The sequence below is a fragment of the Sus scrofa genome, chromosome 1, assembly GCF_054392235.1.
Source record: "Sus scrofa isolate SSC_HxYL_T2T_F1_AM1 chromosome 1, Sscrofa_HxYL_maternal_Yorkshire_Landrace_v2.0, whole genome shotgun sequence".
In the NCBI taxonomy this organism is placed as follows: Eukaryota; Metazoa; Chordata; class Mammalia; order Artiodactyla; family Suidae; genus Sus; species Sus scrofa.
The window spans coordinates 199,411,867-199,434,092 of NC_139383.1; the positions used below are offsets into that span (position 1 = coordinate 199,411,867).

Consider the following 22,226-nt stretch of genomic DNA (forward strand, 5'->3'; position numbering starts at 1 on the left):
ACGGAGCTTATACCAGGAAGCGCGAGGCGGGGCGGGGCTTCGGGACGGTCACCGGGTTACCAGGAGGCGGGGCCGCCGAGGCGGCTTTGGCCCGGATGTCCGGGCGCTGTGGCGGGGTTGGCTGATCCCGGAGCTTCTCCCGGGAAACCTACAAGCTGCCGATGGGTGAGTGGTCGCCGAGGTCCTGGGAAGCGTTTCATCCTAGTCCCTGCTTCTTCCCTATGCTGCCAGCTCTGGGCTCGGCCCCAGCGGGTGGCCTCCGAATAGCAGCGAATCTTTGTCCCTTGTTTCCACCCGCTGTCGGCTGGGCCGAGGTGGGATGGGGATGGGCTGCGCTGCTCACTAGCCGCAGAGGGGAGACCGACTGCAGAGGGAGAACGGCTGCCTACTGCAGGGGAAAGGCCAGACCTTTGTTGTTTGTTCAGAATGTCACTTCAGCCCCTCTGTTTCAGTCCCTTTGTTTAACATTCCTGTGGGTTGACTCGACATTTAAAGCAAGGGCGTAAGTAAGTGCAGGAAAACAGTAAAGGAAGCAGAAACTAATTGCTGCATAACTGTTGTGTCCTGCTTCAGCATCTAACGTAAGTTTTTAGGGCCCTTCACAAAGAAGCAAGACGGTTGCAAAAAAAGTCCTTTAGACCTCCTTTAATAAGGGAAATGAAAGGAAAAAATGAGCGGACCCTGGGAGCCAGGGGTTTTTTTGGTCGATGATAAGCTGTTGCTTTCAGTTTATCATACCGGTTTTCAGGCTTTGGATTTGGGAAACTTTAGATTGTTTACACCCAGATGCATTTATTAAGCATCTACTAGGTGCAAAACCAGTATAGAAGAAGTTTCCAATTCTTAACTTCTGCTGTCTTGGAAAATCTGAAACAACTCGTTTCCATCTATAAGTTTAGAACCTTATGATTACACTTGGTGTATTACGATTGATTTAAAAATAAGTTTTAAGTAAAGAAGCCTATGGATTTTTTAAGAAGTCGGCAATTGGCAAAAGTGAAAATATTAAGCTTGAGGCATTTAAGTACTATTTCTGTCTTTCTCAACAGCACACGGAGAAAGAAAGAAAAAGTCTACTTGAACTTGAAAGAAGAAAGGGTATAGTGGATCAGGCAGTCTCTAGATTGTGAATTCATGAAGAATTTCGGAAAGGGTTGTTCAAGAATAGTCATAAAATGCATAATTTCTCAAACTAGCTCACATTTGACCCCATTTGTTTGGGATTTATTCCACACTGGGGTGTAGGTTCTTTGACGGAGTGACTCTGTAGTGTTCCTGTGTGGGTATTTTGTGGTCCCTAACCTGTGGAATCAGACACTTGATGCATGTTTACTGATGAGTGAATCCATGATCAAAGGGAATCAGATGTCACTGATATATTAAAAACAAAAACAAAAACCTTCCTTCAATAACTTCTTCCTGTAGATGAGGTCAATGACAGTTTGTAGGCTCTGAGTTTTTAGGTAAAAAGGAGCCACTTTTTAGGTTCTCCAAGCCTTGACATCAGGGGTTGATTCTAAAGCAGGGGTTCCCAAGTATTGGTCAGAGGCCTACGCCACCTTGACGAAATTGTCACCTGTCCTCCACAAAAATCACCGAAGTTAGGACAATTTACTAAGCTTCTTATGAATGTATTTATTTTAAAGTCCTTACCTATGTTCTGAAATTATGTGTCCCTTCTGCTTTTCTGGTATTAAAATGTGTTCTATCACGAAGAAAGGTGATAATAGATTTCGTGTGTGTGTGTTTGTCTGTGTCAACTTAATGTCCTGACTGTGCAGAATAAAAAGTGGTGATTGATAAGTCCTTTAGTTTTAAAAAAGGGAAATTCTAGACCATCTAATCAAGGGCAGTGGCTGGCTGGAGCCACTGGAGACCAACCAAGGTAGGCTTTGAGTTCTGAGGACAGAGTGTGCTCTGCTGTTTGGGGACCTTAATTTTTAGGAACAATATTAGCTACAAGGTTCCATATGACTTTCTGCAGTGTCACAGGGTAAAAGGAAAAATTTAAATAAATGCATCAAGACTTTTGTCTAATACATATTTTTAAATTGAAACTGTCTTGAGATACTTCGGCCAAATTTTCAGCTATTACTGATTTATTTTTTATAATCACAAGAGATGTTACTATACTGGCATTTGTTTTTAAAAAGCTGTCGATATTCAACCAGCATGCCTTGGACTTTATTGTGGGAAGACCCTGTTATTTAAAAATGGCTCAACAGAAATATATGGAGAATGTGGGGTAAGTGAACATTTATATATTATTTCATTTGTGAAACCTTTTTGCTTCTGAAATATTGTCATGTAGAAACTGTTTTCTTCAATGTACTCAACTTAGAATATGGAGGCATTAATAAAATCCTTATTTGTGTTGTTATATTGGTTGTGTATAATACATCTTCTGACAGTCACAATTACTATTTTTTAATTTGATAATTTTATAATAATTTCTAATGAACTTTTCATTAATATAGTACAGTGACTTGGACTGTAAGTTAACATTTACAACTCCAGAGCATTTCTCTGCAGTTACTTTCATTGTGTGAATAACTAGGTTTTTGTTGTTCAACCATTTTGGTGACTTAATAAAGAGAGTCATTTAAGGGCATTATACAGATATAGCAAATACAGTGTAGATTGCTTTTTATTTTACTTATACTCTCTCTTAGATGCACATGTAAATAGAAGTTTAAATTGAAGTGGGATGTCAGTGAATGATTTGTGGGGGAGGCGTTAAGGTTCTAAAATAATATCTGTACATAAAATACTGTTCTTATATATTGTAGGTATGTCCAAGAGGACAGAGAACAAATGCACAGAAATATTGTCAGCCTTGCACAGAGTCTCCAGAACTGTATGACTGGCTCTATCTTGGATTTATGGCTATGCTTCCTCTTGTTTTACATTGGTTCTTCATTGAATGGTACTCGGGGAAAAAGAGGTTAGCACTTTCTGTGAATCTTCCTGGATGGACTGATGTTGGAATAATTATCTTTTATAAGACCTTATCAAGCAATTTTACTTCTATTGTTTTAAAAGTGACCAACCTGTTTTTCCTTTATCTTCTGATTACCTTTGACTGTGGCAAGAAAACTTAATGATAGGGCATACCTCAGTAAATATTAAGGGAAATATCCTTTGTTTCATGCTGAGTGATTTTATGTATATTTTTATTTCTTAATTATAATCTTTATTGGTTTTCTACAAAGTATTGGCTATGATTACAAACTGTTTATTGTTCTAAAACAAATACTTTGCAGTTTAATTTAATACTAGTAATCTGGTATAATGTAGTTAAAATGTTATAGCTGCAATCTCGTTAAAAAAACTCATAGTAAAATATTAAATCAATAAAAATATGTTGAGCACTGTGTTTTATGTTTAGAAGATCAGGGGAGGAAACAAAAACATAACTGATGTGGCTTATAGTCACAGTCTTGTAGAGAAAACAAAGGCACACACAACTGATTCTAATATAAATCAGTCAAATGTAATTAAGCAAAAAGTATATAAAAGCATTATAAACAAAATGCTTTGGAATCACAAAGAATAGAAGAGATAAATTGTGCCTGGTGGCATCTGAAACACTTCAAAAAAGGAACATTCTAGGCAGACGCAACAGCATGAACACTGGCATAGAAGTGTGAAATGCGTGATCTGTAGTGGGTGAGAATGGCTGTAGTTGGGTGGTGAAATGGTGGATTGTGTATGAGAGAAAGGTAATATAAAGGGGAGTAAGAAAGGGGGTTGAGGCCAGAATGTGAGAGCTCTTGATGATGTGAACCTTATTCCCCTGGGAATGAGGAACCACTTTCTACCTTTTCAGCCAGTACATTTCAGCCATCCTGCCTGTTAGTTTCTCTAACATCTCAGCATCTTTCTTGCTTTATTTCGGTCCTGTCTCTTTCCCCAAACTCTGCTCTGCTTGAAATACTCTCTTCTCCCCACAGCTTTTTACCTAGCTGCCTTTTTTCCTTTCAGATCTCAGTTTAAATTACAGCTACTTGGAGAGGCCTTCCCTGACCCAATCTAAAGTCAGTCTGTCCTCCTTACTTTTCCTTTTTAACAGCACTCTCTTTTTGTTGTTGTTTTTGCTTTGTATTTAGCACTCAACACAATTTGTCATTATGTTTGCCTCCTCTTGTAATGTTTTCCCCACCCTGACCATAGGCTCCATGAGGGCAGTGGCCAGCACTGCTGTTGTTCTGCCTGGAATCTCCAGAGACCAGTACAACCACTGGCACATGATGGATGTGCACTTAGTATTTGCTGAGTGAATGATTTATTAGTGAAGGTTTTGATTTAGAGAAGTAGCATCTTGGTTGTGTATTTTAGGAAGATAACTTCTGTGGAGAGAGGGTTAGAGGTGAGATGTGTGAGAAGGCTGTGGTCCAAGAAATTGCGACGGCCAGCTCCAGTGGTGGGAATGGAAGTGGAAAGAATGGTCAGATGGGAATAGAATCAGCACTTTTCTGGACCTACCTACTAAGTCCACAGTGATTATTTACACTGGAAAAGCATTTGTTATTTTTCAGAAGACTCTATTAAAAATTTTTAAAATTTTTGCTCAGTTAATTATTAGAACTTCTCAGCTCAGAGTAGAGAAGAGGTGAGGTTAATGGAGGTACCTCACCAAATGCATTTGAACTAAAATATCAGCTATGTTTTGAGGGAGAATCTTAACTTGCCGAGAGTAGAGCTTTGGTTTGGGGGGTAAAGCAGAGGTGTGATCAATGCTTGGGCAGGAAAAGAAGTAGGTTTAAAAAGAAGGAGTTTGCAGAGTTCCCTTTTTGGCTCAGCAGGTTAAGAACCTGACTAGTATCTATGAGGATGAGAGTTCCATCCCTGGCCTCGCTCAGTGGGTTAAGGATTCGGTGTTGCTGTGGCTGTGGTGTAGGCTGGCAGATCTAGCTCTAATTTGACGCCTAGCCCTAGAACTTCCATATGCCTCGGGTGTGGCCCTAAAAAGAAAAAAAGAAAAAGAAAGAAAAAAAGGAGTTTACTTAGCTATGCTTTGCCTGGGGAATTGGTAGCAAGGAACACAAGGGCCATCTTTTGCATTTTCCTGAGATGTTTTACCTATAATCAAAGAAGTAGGGGCTTTACTGTCTGAGGCTAGACCTGTGTTTCTCAACCTTTCTTTCACTGTCTCTTCCTTAAAGAACCTTTTTAGTTACCTTTTTTTTCCTAATTCCACCTACCCCATGAAATTTTAATATCACAGACATACTATTTATTGGTTTGCATAGGATATGTATACATGTGCTCTCTCTATAAAAAGTGTAATGTTATTTTATACCCAAGGATCAATTCTTGTCCCCTTGGCACTTCTGTCATCCATTGAGAATATATGGACTAGACACTAATAAAAACTTCCCTTTCTGGCACACTTGCTTTCCCCAGAGTTTAGTTAAATTTGTTTTTCCTTGAGGCCAGCGTGGAAATAGGCACAAAATGCATACTTGTATGTAATACAGCCAGAAGCTGTGCTGCTTCTATAATTTTTTTATATAATTTATAACTTTTCAAAGGCATTCATTCAACAATCTTTAGGGATGTTTTCAGTGCACCAAGTACTATACTAGGTTGTGGGATTCAGAGATGACTAAATGTGGATGAGATAGACCATCACAATATATGTGAGGCGCTATAATAGAGGTATGCACCTGGCATAAAGAAGGAAGAAGTTAATTTTGTCTTCTCAAAATAGGGCAATGTCACAGAATAAAAAACTGACTTATGTCCGAACTTTGAAAAATGAATAAGTTTTTGAGAGAGGAATCGAAGAAAGAGTCTGTCAGACAACAGGAAAAATATGTGCCCAAGTTTAGAGCCAAGAAGGAGCACCATATAACCAAGAAATGAGAGCTGAGGGTGCTGAGAAATAGGGACTAAGTGAGATCAGGATATAAGATTTGGGGGAGGGGGGATAACCCCAAAGCTGACCATGAAGGGTACACCTGTTGCCAGATAGGTGAGATGTGTTTTGAGGTGGAGTATGAAGCATGCTCAGATGAATGGAAGTGTGAGGAAATGCAGTCATTTAGTACGGCCATGAAGTGTGGAAAATAATACTCATAGGAAATATTTTTCCTGAAAGACCTATGGGACTCACTGAAGTAGTTTAATAAAGGGAGTTCTATATTCAGATTTCATTTTGTAAAGATCATGTGGTTGACTGCAGAGGGCTTTAAAGGGAGCATGAGAAGAAGGGACCATTAAGGAGGTTGCTAACATCATGGCAAGAAATGCTGAGGTTGGGATTTTGCCTTTAAAAATATGAATTCTATAAGGAAGCAAAAGATCAGATTATATAATATGAAAGAGTACATGTTAACTTACATATTTAGTGTCTTCATCTGTGTGATATGGCACAGGAGTTCTGCTTCTGGATGTGGGCTAATTAGGAGCTTCTGCATGAAATAACTAAAGTCTGGAAGAGACATACCATTGAAGACATTGCTGGTCTTATAGGAATAGGGGGATCTCCGAGAACCCTTCTTTTTGGAAAACAAGCAAACCCAGCCAGAGCTGGGGCCAGAGTGACAGAGCCGGAGATAGGGTTGGGGGGTTGCCTGAGGTTAACTGCTGATAGCTGCAGTTCTGTCTGGGTACTGAATCTTGGGCAGCCAGGGCTAAACTAGACTCTCGAAGAGTCTAAAGCCCAAGGCCGTGGTGGACAAGGCTGCTGGCAAGAGCAGCAAATCCTCTTTGTTGGAAGCTTCCTCATTTGCAATTTAGACCCTTCTTTATTAAGCTATATTAATGACCTCATTATCTGTGATTATTAAATAAGAACTATGTCTGACAGTAGCTATAACAAACAGTATATTTATGCTACAGATAATGGGCTTTCAGGTACAGAACTTGTAACTTCATAATGCTTAAATAAAGGGTGCAGTCACAAAGATCTTTAGTCAACAAGAGATTATTAGGGATGCACAAACAGATTTGGTAAAATAACAGCACCAAAAAAAGAAACTTTCAGAAATGAAAATTTGCACTAGCCTAAATTAAAAGTGATGGATCAATCAGTTGATTAAACAGTTGAAGATAGAATTAGTCATTAGAAAATATATGTATATGTATAAAGGAATAAAAGAATGCAGCACTGGGAGAAAAAGAGATGGAAAATTTGAAATATGTTAAAAGACATGGAGCATAGAATGAGAAGCTATAATATGTATCTCAAATACCTACAGAAATCCACCTGGGCTCAACTGAACATTCAGACTTACAAGACTATCATAGGTCACACCGGGCACCACTCACCTCAGAAGCAACACATCCTGCCAGCAGGACAGCATGCGACATCCCTTGTCAGCAGTAGCTTTTGAAGCAGTTTACCTCGGCTGCAAGGAGATGAGATCTACATTGAGTAGGTGTGGAAGTCATCTAGGCTTAAAAAAGGCTTATGCTCCAAAGGAGCTAGTCTTTCTATAACATCTCCATAGGTATAGCTTCCAGAATCCTACCAATTACAAGAATCACTGAACTCAGGAAAGCCAAACCATGGCATCCCCAGCAGGTGTTTATCATTTATTTATACTTCACCCTAATCCAAACTGCTAACCAGAAATTTAAAAATTGATAAAGCCAACTGTATTAAAATTGAGAATATCTGTTCATAAGATAGACCTCACAAAGAAAATGAAAATTCAACCACAAACTGAGAGGAAGGCATTTACAACATATTCACTAACAAAGCAGATAAATGGACAAATAATGGAAAGGTCACACAGTGGAATATTATACAGCAGTTAAAATTTAAAGAACATAAGCTATAAGCAAGACCATGAATTAATCTTAGAAATGTAATTTTGAGTGGAAAAAAATCTCAGAAAGTTTACATCACTTTCTCATGTTGAAAAATAAGTAAAACTACATATTCATTTTGAAACATAAATACAGTAGGAATAATATATTAAACTATTTAGAAAAACCAATGAAGACAGTGTAGAAGAATGGTTATTTCCAGGGGTGAGACAGGAATCTGGAATGGGGAAGAACAGAGGTAGATATAAGTTGTTAATGTGCTAGTTATTGAGTTAGGTGGTGAGCTTACAATGTTTATGGTATTTTATAACTAATATATATTACACATAATTGCTTGTGTACCTTTTATGTTGAAGATCATTTAAAATGATATATAGATAACTTGAATTTTTTTTTTGTCGTCTTTTAGGGCCGCACCTGCAGCATATGGAGGTTCCCAGGCTAAGGGTTGAATTGGAGCTGTAGCTGCTGGCCTACGCCAGAGCCACAGCAATGCCAGGTCCAAGCCATGTCTGCCACCTACACCACAGCTCATGGCAACGCCAGATTCTTAACCCACTGAGCAACACCAGGGATTGAATCTGTGTCCTCATGGATGCTAGTCAGATTTGTTTCCACTGAGCCATGATGGGAACTCCTGAAATTTCTAATAATTCGGTGAGATACTGAAGATAAGTATCCTGTCCTCTACACATTTAGACAACACTGGCACAGTGTTATCTGGGATGAGCATTTATTCCTTTTTAGTAAACAAGGTTAAACTCTTCTGAAGTGGTTTTCATATGTGTTTGGCTTTCTTACCTACTTAGAAGACTTTTTAGTTTCAGGATTTGTCAATTCAAACTTCTCTTTGAAGCATACACGGGTCTTATTAAAAACCACTAAAATTTGAGAATTTCCTGGTGAACATGCTTCCTTTGCTTTTCTAGTTCCAGCGCACTTTTCCAGCACATCACTGCACTGTGTGAGTGCAGTGCGGCAGCCCTCATCACCCTTCTTGTGAGTGATCCAGTCGGAGTGCTTCACATCCGTTCATGTCGAGTACTGATGCTTTCCGACTGGTACACGATGCTTTACAACCCAAGTCCAGATTATGTTACCACAGTACACTGTACTCATGAAGCTGTCTACCCACTGTAAGTATGTACTTAGACTTAAGATCATTTTTTAAAAAGTGGTAATTACAGATTTCATTCATTTCAGCAGATTGAGCAGTGTGAATGGCTTCTAGATGCTGGGGGAGACACAGGGAAGTGATTTTCTGCTCTTAAGCAATACACAGTCTGATAGGAAATTGAAATGCATTTTAGTATAATAGTGTGTTTTTGTGTCAGTGTTGAAGTGCATCTAAGCACTTCTAAAATCAGCTACATCTGTTTCTTAAAAAGGGAGTGATAAGGAAAACCTTTTTGATATGCAGAAAAGTGATATCTGAATAATAGGAAAGAATATGGGCTTTGGAGCTAAAAACAGGCTTGAGTTTGAATCTCAGGTCTGTTAGCTGTTAACTGGAGCATGTTAAGAGCCTCTTGTAACCTCAGCTTTCCTACTGGTAAAAATGGGGATAATGACACCTTATAAGGAGACTGTGAGGATAAAATAAACGCCTTACATGTAGGAAGCAACAAGAGGCATTATCGTTAGAGTTCTTGGATTAATGTTCTTTCTCTCTTCTTTTCCCAAATAAATGTTTGTCATTTTCACCAGAATGTTTTGTTTTAAAAATATCAGGTTCATAAGACTGTATAATAATTATACAGACTGTATAATAATTATGTCAGACTACATTTATAGAATTTCTGTGAATTGTTGGTGTTCATTTTCATGTGTTTTTCTTGGTAAAAGTATTAATAGAAACATCTAGTATTTATGTTCTCATAGTTGTAGCAAGTTACCATTATGTAATATGCTCAATAAAATAGTCCTTTTTGTGTAAGTTCTTAGTAGAACTAAGTGTCAAAAACACACTCTGTAAAAAGGTAATCTTCAAAAAACGAGATCCAGAGATGTAAAAATCTTACCTACCTGCCTACCTTTAAGTTCTGCAAACTATTTATTCCATGCATGTATAAATTATATATATATATATAGACAGCCAGACTTATAATTTATATATATAAACTATCTAAAAGATTGATGGTATGTTCTTTGTTGATTTCATAGAGCTATAACATTCAGCATTGATTGTTTTCTTATCATGTATTGTCCTAAGGACATGTGGAACTTAACCTGGTCCTATTTAGAGAACTTAGTAACTGAATCAGATATTATATTTAAACAAGATGTATAACCATCTTATTTAAAACAAAATCAGGCTCATTTACTGCTAGTCACATCTATAGTGTTTCTCATACTATCTATAAATCCTACAGTAGGAGAGTCAAGAAAAAATAAGAAATTAGAACAGAGATGGCAAATAGGTGCTCCCAGCTCTCATTCTCAGTCATAACAACCACTTCTAATTTATTACAGCACTTATCCTGCTGAGTTAGGTATAGCCTCTGAGTCTCGTCACAGCGCTCAATCAAAATCATTGCACAACTTCATTGATTAGGACATTTTCCATCTGTTCAGCATCTTTGAATTTAGGTATTTTCCCCTCAGCACCTCTGCCAATAGTCACTGTGGGATGGCCTGTCTGCCTTGTTCTATTAATTATACAAAACAATGTTTTATTAAAAGTATGAGAAGATTTTGTAGTATTAGCATTTGGATTTATACATGTTCTGTACTTTATGTAACCATTTAAACTTACATATATGACTAGACTGGGCCTAAACATTTCAGAAAGCTGTCAGACTACCAACTCACAAAAGATTTTTTTCTTTTGTGAGTCAACAAAAAGTAATGGCACAATATTATCAGAAACCTTTGGAACACTATTACATTAACTAATGGGGCATATCTTCTCTGTTGGTATATAAATTCCTTATGAACTGAAAAATATCAGAGTACTTTTGCTGGTAGTTGTAGTTTTGAGGAGACATGAGATAGATATGGAAAAATATGCAAGTTTCTGTCATCAAAAACTTAGTGCAAAAAGTAGCATTTACCAAAACTATGAATTACTGACAATGAGTAGTAATTACTATTGTAACAAAAATTAGCTTTAGCTTGTCAGATTTATCCTATCTCCATAAGTAAGTGGCGGGGGCATGGATGAGGGGGAGGAGGTGGAAGATGAGTTCTGCTGGAGAGGGGGTGGGTAACTGCTTCCAGAGACGAGTTTCCTAGTTCTTTAGGCAACATAAGGCAAGATAGTTTCCTTCTGATCAAAATAATCATCTTTTGGAGTTCCTGCTGTGGTGCAGTGGCTTAATGATTCAGTTTGTCTCTGTGGAGGTGCTGGTTTGATCCCCGGCCTGGTGTAGTGGGTTAAGGATCTGGCATTGCTGCAGCTGTAGCACTGCTGCAGGTCCAGCTCAGATTTGATCCCTGGCCTGAGAACTTCCACATGCTGTGGCTGGAAAAGAAAAAAAAATAATTAAAAAATAAAATAATAATATTTTTGGAGCTCTTAAGGAACTACAAGCTGTAGAAATAGATTTTGTTTTGGTATTGGTAGAAAGTAGCCTAACAAGATAAAAACAAAAACAAAAAAACTCATCATCTAAGAGGTCAGAAATGTAATAGTGCAGTGTGGTACAGGGCTGGACCTGAAAGCATCATGAGAGCACAGGGACCTGGTATCATCCTGCTGTGTGGAGAGGAGGCATGTAGTCAGTTACTTGAGACAACTTCTTTGCTTCCCGTGACTCTCCCCTGCATAGGGAGATGGTTTGAGTAAAAATAATATGAAAATTCTCATGAAAAGGAAGTTATAAATATGTGCATAGAAATCATATTATTCTAAATGAAGAGCTAGAAACTACAGACTGGTGATTCAGAGAGGTCTTTTTGCAGCTTTTTTTCTGGTTATAAAAAGTATATTATAGGATATTTGAAAAACATAGAAAAACTACACACAAAAGAAAATAATCAGTAATTCCATTTCTTAAGATAATCACTGCTAAAAATGTCTTTCCAGGTGCATTTCTGTACGTATGTATTTTTATAGAATAGTTTTTAAAAGAATATTAAGGTTATGCCATCACATGCTATTTTGTAACCTGTTCTTGATACTTAATGTATGAGCACAGCTACTTTTGTCATTAATATTTCTTTCATAACTAGATTTTTAATGTCCACATAGTATCCCAGCAAAGATTTACTCTAAAATGTAACCAATTTCCTATTGTTGAATATTTATTTTCTTCCTGAGTTTTATTATCTGATTCAATAAAAATGCTTATTTATCAGGTTTTTGTATATACTTGATTGTTTACCTTTGATAAATTTCTGCAAGTAAAACTGGACCAAAGGTTATAAACATTTTAGGATTTCTGATACACATTTTCAAACTACCTACCGGAAAGGAACCAGCCTACACTTTCCAGCCCTATTTTGGCCAACTCTCCACCAGTCTGAGTATTTGATGGATAGGCTGTTTTTAGGATCTGTGGTTTTAAAATAATCAATACTAAAAAGATATTTGAAAACATTTTTGATGTTATAATTTTTTGTTTTCCAGATATACCATTGTATTTATCTATTACGCATTCTGTTTGGTATTAATGATGCTGCTCCGACCTCTTCTGGTAAAGAAGATTGCCTGTGGGTTAGGGAAGTCTGATCGATTTAAAAGTATTTATGCTGCACTTTACTTCTTCCCAATTTTAACTGTGCTTCAGGCAGTTGGTGGAGGCCTTTTATGTAAGTGTGACGGGTAAAGTCAATGAAATATGTTTATTGTATGTGATAAACAATATTTTCTCTGAGGATAATTTTGAACTTTTTTCTTTAGACTAGTTTTTTGTTTTTATCCTTGAAAATAGACCATAGGATATATTTTTGCTAAAAAAATACGATCATTCTAATCAAAACTTATTTCTGTTTAGAGATACTTTGTATTTGTAGCTTTTAATAGGAAGATTTTAAAAACCTGAGTATAAATTAAAGACCAAAAACTGATTTTACATATACTAGATAGAAATTACTCGATAATACATACTGTTTACCATTAAGCTAGGTCTTCATTTTCTGAGTTCCTTTATGAAAAACTTTTAGATACAGTAAAAAAAAAATCCTCAATATATTTTTTATTTTAATATAACCATTCATTCATGTATTCAGCAACCATTTAGACTGTTCTGTGACTCAAAAGAAGAATGAGAAAAAGTTAGTGTTAAAAGAGCTTACATACTTCTAGGAAAGCTGTAAATAGCTGAGAAACATAGTGTGGTACTTTTTGAATGTGTGACACTGACCGATTGTAGGGATGTTGGATACCATCTTTATACGGAGACGGCAGGATGCAGAGGGCAAGCCTCTGGCCTAAAGGAACTGTGCCAGATGGCATCATGATGCAAGGTAGCTTAGTCATGAACCTGGTTCAAAGTGAGGGTAGAGCTGAGGGTAAGGCCAAGGGAAGAGGAAACTGGAGACTCGTCAGGGGTCCCTTATTCCTCATATTCTGGTTTACAAATGTAGTGTTTCTTTTGGCCTGATGGTGTTTGAACATCTATAGTTTCTTCTGGCTCTTAACCATTTCCTATTTTCTTAGATTCGGCCCACTTGAGTTATCCTCCTGGCTGACCTCTGTAAGCATTTGAGGTTGCTGTTCTTGCTCCAGAACTAGAGACCTACCCTTAAAAGGATTTCAGAAGGAAGAGTGACATGGCTAGGTTTGCATTTTAGAAAGACGCCTTGGTAGCAGGGTAGAAGATGGGCTGGAGGGAAGAGAACCTGGGGCTCAGTTAAGAGATTACTGCCGTCAGCTGAGCCTGTCTGACCTAAAGCAGAGAAACACCGGAATGGAGAGCTCTTTCAAAGACAGAGTTAACTAAACTGGGTAACTAATTAAATACAGTGGTTGAGGGAATGGGAGGAGAATATGATAAGGGAGCTTTCTGACTGAGTAACCAATAAATATATGGACAGTGAATGTTAAAAGAAGCAATTGCTGGTGAGAACTGAATTCAGTTTTAGGTGTTCATGGAATATTCAAGAGTACAGGTAGTTGTTTATACTAGACAAGTTTGGGAGAACTGACTAGGCTGTAAAGATTTAAGAATTGTCAGCCCTCAAATCCCGGTGTTGTAGAGTGCAGCTGATTATTGTATAGAACCTCTTGGTTACAAAATGCAAGGAAGGGAAAAGCTGTGGAAAGCAGGGAAAGGTTTGGAAAGTTAACCTAAGGAGACCATCAGAGAGTGTTGCTGCCTATATTGAGAGATACCTTTTCCTACACCAAATGGCATCCATTCAAAGCACATTCATAGGGAGGATCAAACAGTTATTGTTTATCAGCACTAAGTGTAAACTCATGCAGTCTGTTGAGCTTAATCACAGAGGGTATCATATCAACTCATAATTTTATGATGTTGAAAAAAATGTAATTTTTGGTTTGTAGGAGTTATCTTAGTTCAGGCTGCTATAACCGATAGATCACAGCATGGCTCACGAACAACAAAGACTTATTTCTCACGGTTCTGGAGATTGGGAAGTCCAAGAGCAAGGCACCAGCAGATGTGGTGTCCTGGTGAGGACTCATTTCTTGGCTCACTGATGACTGTGTTCTTTCAGTGTCCTCACCTGGAAGAGGGGAGAGGGCTCTCTGAGGTCCCCTTTATAAGGGATTAATCCCCTTCATCATTCATAAGAGCTCTACCCTCATGACCTAATCACCCCGAAGGCCTCAGCTGTTTATCTCACATTAGGGGTTAGGATTTCCCCAATAAGAATTTGAGGAGACACAAACATTTAGTCCATGACAAGGGAATTTAGCAGCTCTGAGCAAAGTAGAGCAAAGAGGCTTCTGATGGCTTAAGATAGCAGGGTCTAGGGAGAGGGTCACAGAGGGGACCTGGGAAGATGTCAGTGACAAACTTTTACTTGTTTGAAAGAATATTGAAGCCAGTTTTTAAGTACGATCTGCATCTGAACCACCAGCAGAACTAAAATGCAGCTTTCCAGGCACTAAGGACATACCTAGTTGCTCAAAATTTGCATCGTTTTAGACCCTAGAGTAAGAACCACTCTACATCCTGCCTTGAGCCCAGAACCTCGCTCTATTCCCCACAAGTCTGGGCCCTGTTGGAAACTTCCTCTTTCTCCTTTTTACTACCAGCTCTTAAATTGATATCATTAGCAACAATGTTTAGCTATTTCTAAGTTAATTAGGATTTTTTTTTTTTTTTTTGGAATGGCTGGTTAGGACCTAATCACTGTCTAGGAAATAAAAGGTTCTAAATGTCAGACAAGTCCTTCAGTTATTTAGTAAGTTGGAATCAGGCCTGCATAGATAATTCAGAGTTTCTGGCTGTCACATCCTTAATTAAGATTTGAAAATGTTCCAGATGGTTTCCACTTTATTGTAGAATGACTAATAGTTTTAATAACTGAAGTTAATTGTTTTAAAATAATCATATAAAAATAATTTGAGATCTTTTTCTTAATTCGTCCATTTGTTTTAGTGAGCTATAAATTTATTTAAAACATTTTAAGAGAAAGGTGGTATTTTTTAAGAAGAAATTTCACTTGAAGTATTATTTTAATATTATCTATATTTGAAGTAGAAATGTCTAGAATTTTGACATTAAGAGCACTGAATGATCCATTTAGCCTTCAAGGTTTTTTTTTGACACATGACCTTTTCTAAAGAATAATTAAAGCTGAGTTATTCTTATATATAGCCTTTCTCAATTTAAGTTCCTCATCTGGATCACAAAATATAGAAAATTGTATAATTATTTTCCTACTTCTCCCAAGTTTGATACATAACTACTGTCATTCTAGATATATAGGAGAGAAGCTAATTCTTTACAGCAGCAGAAGCCTTAAAGCAGGCGTCTTCAAAGCTTGGCTGGGATAGTTTTACATTTTTTTAATTGCTGGGAAAAAAAGAAAGAAGAGTAGTATTTCTTGAAATGTGAAATTTGAATTTTATTGTCTAAATAACTTATACCTTACAGACTTATAAAGTAAGTTTTATTGGGACACAGACGCATCACTCATTTATGTAATATCTGGCTGCTTTCCCACTATAACTGCAGTTAGGTGACCGAGACGGACACTGCATGGCCCACAAAGCCAAAAATATTCACTGTCTGGCTCTTGACAGAAAAGGTTTGCTGACACCTGCCTTAGGGTACCTGCATTAGGGCTTCAGTCTCTCACAGGACTGGTTGAGAAGGTTTTGATCTATGGAAAGAATTATACTGTTTGAATTTTTTATTTTTTTTTTTTTATTTTTTTTTTTTTTTTGTCTTTTTTTTGAATTTTTTAATGGTTGATTCATAAAATTTATTTCAACATACTACCAATGTTTGTCTTTCAGATTATGCCTTCCCATACATTATATTAGTATTATCTCTGGTTACCCTGGCTGTGTACATGTCGGCTTCAGAAATAGAGGTAAGACATGTTTTTTACCTTTGTTAGAAGTTTTTTTTTTAACAGATTTGACAAATGGAAGAGTAGTGGATATATGTTACAACTGGCTTAGTAATCCTTGGCTGAACAGTATCACTCAGTAGCTTTTAGCTCATTGTTGATGAAAGGTTGTATACTAGACTATTTGCTTGGGAAATCAGTGAAATAGTGATGCTTAACTATCCAGAACATTAAGAGAAAAAAAATTGTTTATCATTTATCCACGTAGAAAATGTTTTATTGAAATGTTGAACCTTATTTAATACTCTTTTGAGGGAGGCATAAAAATGCTTTGTTGAATCTAGAACTCTAGACTTTTTAAAAATAATTACATTGTGCATTCCATGCCCTTATATGTTCTGTCCCTAATTTTATTTTCTTGATTTTGGAATGTACTTTTGCCCTCTCACGTCTATAATATTTTGGTGATTTGGAAATAGCATTAACACTCACATTAGTTCTGATACTATTCATGTTTTGAGATGTCCTTTCTGTGCTTCTAACTTTTTAGTATTTCAGTGGAAGGCCACTGTTAGAAAGAACTCTTTATTTTGAGAGGAAACTAAAGGAATCAAAGTGTAACGTGTCTTAGTATTATTCTTCCATCCTGTGCTTGCTAATCCAGTGCCTATGTGCTGTTTTCAGCTGCCCACTACAGTTGATATATGCTTTCTCATAAATCTTTTTATTTATTTATTTATTTTTAGGGTCTCACTTGTGGCATCTGGAGGTTCCCAGGCTTGGGGTTGAATAGGAGCTGTAGCTGCTGGCCTACACAGCAATACCAGATCGGAGCCACATCTGCGACCTACACCACAGCTCACAGCAACGCTGGATCCTTAACCCACTGAGCAGGGCCAGGGATCGAACCTGCATCCTCATGGATACTAGTCAGATTCATTTCTGCTGAGCCACAATGGGAACTTCCTTTCTCATAAAACAGGAAGGTTCAACCCAGAGAAAGTATGTCATTAACTTATTTTGGAGGGGTTGCTGTCGAAGCTCCTGTTTCTGTTCCATTAGTGAAAGAATGGGGGGGTGGGGGTGGCGGAACCTACCTAGAAATCATAGTGACCTTTAGGTAGACTAGTAGTAGAGGAACTAGACAGACAGTTTCATGGTCTCCATTTGTTTTCTGCCCCCATTTCGCCTTTTTAATCTTTAATCGACATTGCAATATAATTGATTAAAGAAGATAAGCAAATTAGTTTTGGCACTTGATCAACTGTAGGGAAATACTTGTAGGGGGAAATGATTGGATATTTGAGTAAAATGAAGTTTTTGAATTTTTGTTTATTATCCATACCTACTATGGGAAGTTCCATTAGCTTGAATTACATTAGTTTCTCTGCTACTGGGAATCCCCCCTGTAAAAAAGTCCATGCATTTCAGTTAGCATGAATCAGAAAAAGGGATCCAAATCAGGAAAAGACTGTCAAGCTCCAGGTGAGTTGATGAGCCATTTAATGAGGGAACATTGTTAATTTACCAATTGCAAATCACCTTTCAGTGTGTTTAATAGCACATTTGGATATTACTTTTATTATAATTTGGTGCTTCCAATTTCTGTATATTATAGAGTGGTATTAAAGATGAAAAAGAAATACATGTCAATTCTGCTCCCTTCTAATTATCCCAGCAGCAGACTAGGGATGCTAGGGGTTAAGGAAGGTGGGTGTACGTACCTCCTATTTCTCACCCATAGATGCAGCTCCTGTGGATCAGGGCAGGAGGAAGGCACGTCACGTGGCACTCCCCTTCCAGTGCAGATCTTTCGGAAGAAGCCATTGTGTCCAGGGTCAAATGGTGGTCTAGACCAGGACTTAGACGCATGGGCTCTGGTCTTGGTGCTGCTGTTGAGTGCTTATACATAGGGAGCCTCAGTTTCCTCATCTGTAAAGTACAGTAGCAACACTGGGTGATTTCTAAGGTCCTTTTGGCCTTAGACAGTCTGTGATTCTGAGGTTACGATTTTGTGTGAAAATAATATGTTTTAAGTTAAAATGTAATAAAATATATAGCTGATTCAGCACAATGATCTGTATTTCTTCTCTCTTTTTTAAAATTACGTAGAACTGCTATGATCTTCTGGTCAGAAAGAAAAGACTCATTGTTCTATTCAGCCACTGGTTACTTCATGCCTATGGAATAATCTCCATTTCCAGAGTGGATAAACTTGAGCAAGATTTACCCCTTTTGGCACTGGTGCCGACTCCAGCTCTGTTTTACTTGTTCACTGCAAAATTTACTGAACCTTCACGGATACTTTCAGAAGGAGCCAATGGTCACTGAATGTAAAATGCCAAAAAAAAACCCTAAGAAGTGTTCTTAATAAAAACGTAAAGAAATTAAAAAGTGTATTTTACTCTTCTGTCATACATAGGAATATAACTGTCAGTGCATCTAATATTTGGGGGAGTTTTGCTGTGTGGTTTTGTTTTTTGACTTAGACTTTGTAATATGATAGAAATTATCACATCATAGAATACTATACTGTTTGTTATGTTACATAGTATAATACAGTACACACAGCACACTCTTAGGTTACTCTAGGAGCCTATTAGGAAGCACTTGCCTCTTGTGACAATTCAGCTATTCTTTAGAGCAAAATCATATTTCTGTGTATCTAGCACAGTTCCCATTTTTATTTAGAAAAACTGTAATAAGTATAATCTGAAATCCTTAGCATTGGCGTAATTGTGCATTCCTGTTGTGTTTCAATTTGTTTTTCAAGCAAAGCGAATTATAAAGACATGTATTGGTGGGGTCTGATAGCAAACATGGACATAAAGTACGTTGTTTTTTGTTATCTATTTATTTTCACCAGTACAGTATTTTGAGCTATTACAAAAATAGAGTATAATTTATATTCTGTTCATAGGTGGTTTGGTTGAAGACATCTTCAGATTATTCCTGTTCCTGTAAAGAAAAACAATAAAAAGCTAAACTACCAAAAAAAATCTCCAACGTCTGGTATTTAATTGTATTTGCCACACTAATTGTGGAAATAATTTGAAATATTAAGTAGTAAAGTTAGTGTCTCTTTCCCAAATGAATAAATATGCATACTCAAATATTTCCTTCCTCTTATGTCTCATTTTTGAAGGATATATACACATGCCATATTTTATAAATCCTAAGACATTTTTTTTTGTCACATTGTGACATCTCTGAGTTAGGATGCATTAGTTACAATTGATGGCTTCTTAGATTTAACAAAATACAGAATATATACAGTATATAAACAGATTTTTTCTGTGGTTGGTTAGTAGTTATGCTCTGAAGCCTTCAGGAGAGTCATGGTTGCAAACATAGGAGCAAAATAATACTTTTTTCACTTATCTTAATAATCTGACCATGCTTATTCATTTGTATTATTTAGAAGGTTATTTTCTGATTCTGCTCCTTGGTGATGGTTGCATGAGTTTGTTAAATCTCCAACTTTTAAAAGACTTCCATTGACAGTTGCAAAATATGAAATAAAGTGCACTTACTTTTTCTGTAGTTTTGTACCTTTTGAATTCATGACAGTTGTATTCTTTTAAGTTATTTTGCTAGTTTTTCTTTGTTGATGTTTTTTTCATAGTACATTCAACCACTGGGAAATGGATTCTTTTGATAGGACTGTGTTTCTTCTTCTTTTCTGTAGGAATAAATAAAATATAAAAGTTCTATATGTATCTCACTTAGGTTTAGGTGGTTATTAGTGTCGGTTACAATTTGAAATTGCCCAAAGAATTCTCAATTAGGTGTAAATCTGGGGAAGGGGCGATGGTGCCAGGGGACCTGCAGGGCTGCAGTGACCTACTGTGTCCAGAAGGTGGCAGGAGAGGGCTGTTACACTGATAGAGCTTGTGCTTCTGAAATGTCCAAAAGCTGACAGCAGGTGGCTCAGAGATAGACTGGGTTGGCCTAGGGGCCAAGGTTGACTATTATCTCCTCAGCAGGGCAGCAGATTTCAGGAATCTCAGTGCCTAATTTGTGTCTGAAGCCTTATTTATTATTCCTGTTAGTTACCACCCATAGTTTACAACCAGGTGAACTGAAGAGCAGAGGTCAAATAACATGTAGGAAGCAGAGCTGAGGCTCGATCCCAGGGCCACCTTCCTTCAAAGCCCACGTGCTCCCGGAACAGAAACAAGTGGAGTTAGGTAACCCAGAAATTCTCCTTTACATCTTAGCTCGCTTTCAGTCCTTCTGAAAACCCTTGATTCCTTTCTGGGTCAAGTTTCTCTCCCTCTTGGGTTCTCTCATAGTTCTCATGCCCTACCTATAAATTCACCATCACAAAAGGTTTTCCATACATTTGTATGATACCCGATTCTTCTACTGTATCGAGGTGGGCACACTAACGGGTGCAATTCTGCTACAATGGCAGACCTAAGTAGCTGCTGCAGAGACATTATGGATGGCAAGGCTAAAAATATCATGGTCTTTTAACATGTGCCAACTTCTGTACTAGACCCTGAGTTCCATTTGGCCAGGGATTCTGTTTTCATCCACCAGTGTAACCTTAGAGCCTAACACGGTACTTGGCAAGGAAGAGGCATTCAATAAATACTTGCTGAATTCAAGTTGAGAGTTAATAGTGAAACACAGATGGACCCTAAAAAACAGGGAATTTCAAGTATCAGTGTACCCAGTTAGGAACATTCCATTGGCTGCAAATAGTACTGATATTTTAAATAGAAATTCTCCTAGTGATCTAGTGACTGAAAATATTTTTTCTTATAAAATCAAGTGGCATTATTTTCACTTCCAATGACAAAATGAGAACATTTAACTTTTCCCAAATTGTTCCTTGGGTAACAGAGTTTGTTCATCATTGCATGGCCTAGAACAAGGAACTCTTCCCTCATTCTCTATTTGTCTCTGCCGATGTGATCCTTAGGGTTTGCCATGTTGCCAGGAAAGCTCTCTCACTCTATAAGTGATGGAAGGAGAAGATGCAACATTCTAGTTCAGAGTTTGGCAAAACTTTTCCATAAAAGTCAGGTAGTAGATAATTTTTTAGGCCTGGCGAGCCACAATGTCTCAGTCACAGTGTTTCCCACTGTAGCACAAAAGCAGCCATGTGTAATATGTGAATGTATGAGCGTGGTTAGGGTTCAGTAAAATTTTACCATAGAAATTTGAATTTTATACAATTTTCTGCTATCAGGAAATAGAATCCTTTTGACTTTTTCTAACCATTTGAAAATATAAAACCCATTCTTAGGTCTGTGCCCTATAAAAGTAGGCAGGGGGCAGGTTTGGCCCCAAGATTGCAGTCCACTGACTCCCTGTTGCAGACAGTAAGACTTGCCCAGGAATCTCCACAACACTGTTAACATCTGAGAAAATAGGCAACAACTGGGGAGGAGTTTGAAATTAAAAGGCTCCAAGCTTCCTTTCTCCACAGCTCTCATCCTTACGGTCTGTGGTTTGGTTATAGTGAAACTGTGATCACAGGAGACTGAGATAAGTGCTCTCCAAACTCTTCTGACCCTTCGCCTATATCATGTGCCCCAATTTATTTATATACTATATATATATAATGATGCATATAATATTAAACACAGACACAAATATAAGTTTTACAAGATAACAAAATATTGAATACAAACAGAACTTTTAAAATCTGCTTCTTAGGTGTGGATTAATCATCACATCACAGTTTGGAGGTCCTTGACTGCTCTAGAATCTAGAATCTATGATCCAGAGTCTACATCAGAGCCAAATCTCAATGTACCAGCCCTCAGCTGCAGCTGGAGAAGTAGGAGTGCTCCAGAGTGGCCAAGAGATAGCTTGACTCCCCCTGGTGGGCATCTTCTGGAATTGAGCCCATAGCTGGATTCTAGATACAGTCACCTTATCATTTAAAGGGGAAGAAGATATATTGCTGGGTTGTCCAGGTGGGAAAGTCTAAAAAAGTAAATATTCATTTATCTTCTCATTTTACTAGCATTTATTGAGACCTTATTATGTATGACGTT

General features: G+C 37.5%; 2 protein-coding genes and 1 long non-coding RNA gene across 6 annotated transcripts in view; 1 reads left to right on the forward strand and 2 right to left on the reverse strand.

Moving 5' to 3' along the window:
- The first annotated feature begins 82 nt into the window (after positions 1-82).
- On the forward strand, positions 83-19,211 carry JKAMP (JNK1/MAPK8 associated membrane protein). Of its 2 annotated transcripts, none has more exons than XM_021102711.2 (7): positions 83-165; positions 2,154-2,245; positions 2,790-2,944; positions 8,709-8,915; positions 12,350-12,531; positions 16,157-16,233; positions 18,325-19,211. In XM_021102711.2, exons 1-7 carry the CDS (start codon positions 162-164, stop codon positions 18,541-18,543), a joined length of 936 nt encoding a protein of 311 aa, XP_020958370.1. In that variant the 5' UTR covers positions 83-161; the 3' UTR covers positions 18,544-19,211. The 2 variants fall into 2 exon arrangements, with proteins under 2 accessions (XP_020958370.1, XP_020958375.1); XM_021102716.2 differs by having other exon boundaries at positions 2,172-2,245.
- On the reverse strand, positions 6,346-18,144 carry LOC146406951 (uncharacterized). Of its 3 annotated transcripts, none has more exons than XR_014820271.1 (4): positions 17,937-18,073; positions 14,306-14,412; positions 7,276-7,355; positions 6,346-6,436 (listed from the first exon to the last, which is right to left on the reverse strand). It is a non-coding gene; the product is annotated as an uncharacterized LOC146406951 (long non-coding RNA). The 3 variants fall into 3 exon arrangements; XR_014820274.1 differs by lacking the exon at positions 17,937-18,073 and adding an exon at positions 17,558-17,655; XR_014820272.1 differs by lacking the exons at positions 6,346-6,436; positions 7,276-7,355 and adding an exon at positions 17,558-17,618 and having other exon boundaries at positions 13,219-14,412; positions 17,937-18,144.
- Positions 19,212-19,792: 581 nt separating the features above from the next.
- CCDC175 (coiled-coil domain containing 175) overlaps positions 19,793-22,226 on the reverse strand; it is a 73,910-nt gene continuing 71,476 nt past the window's right edge. The window contains 2 exon segments of the mRNA XM_013985897.3: positions 19,793-19,822; positions 19,824-19,894. Coding sequence (XP_013841351.3) covers positions 19,793-19,822; positions 19,824-19,894 — 101 coding nt within the window.

Coding starts and splice junctions, on each gene's coding strand:
- JKAMP (XM_021102711.2), top strand. Junction 2,246..2,789: donor AAATATATGGAGAATGTGGG/GTAAGTGAACAT, acceptor TATATATTGTAG/GTATGTCCAAGAGGACAGAG. Junction 12,532..16,156: donor AGTTGGTGGAGGCCTTTTAT/GTAAGTGTGACG, acceptor TTTGTCTTTCAG/ATTATGCCTTCCCATACATT.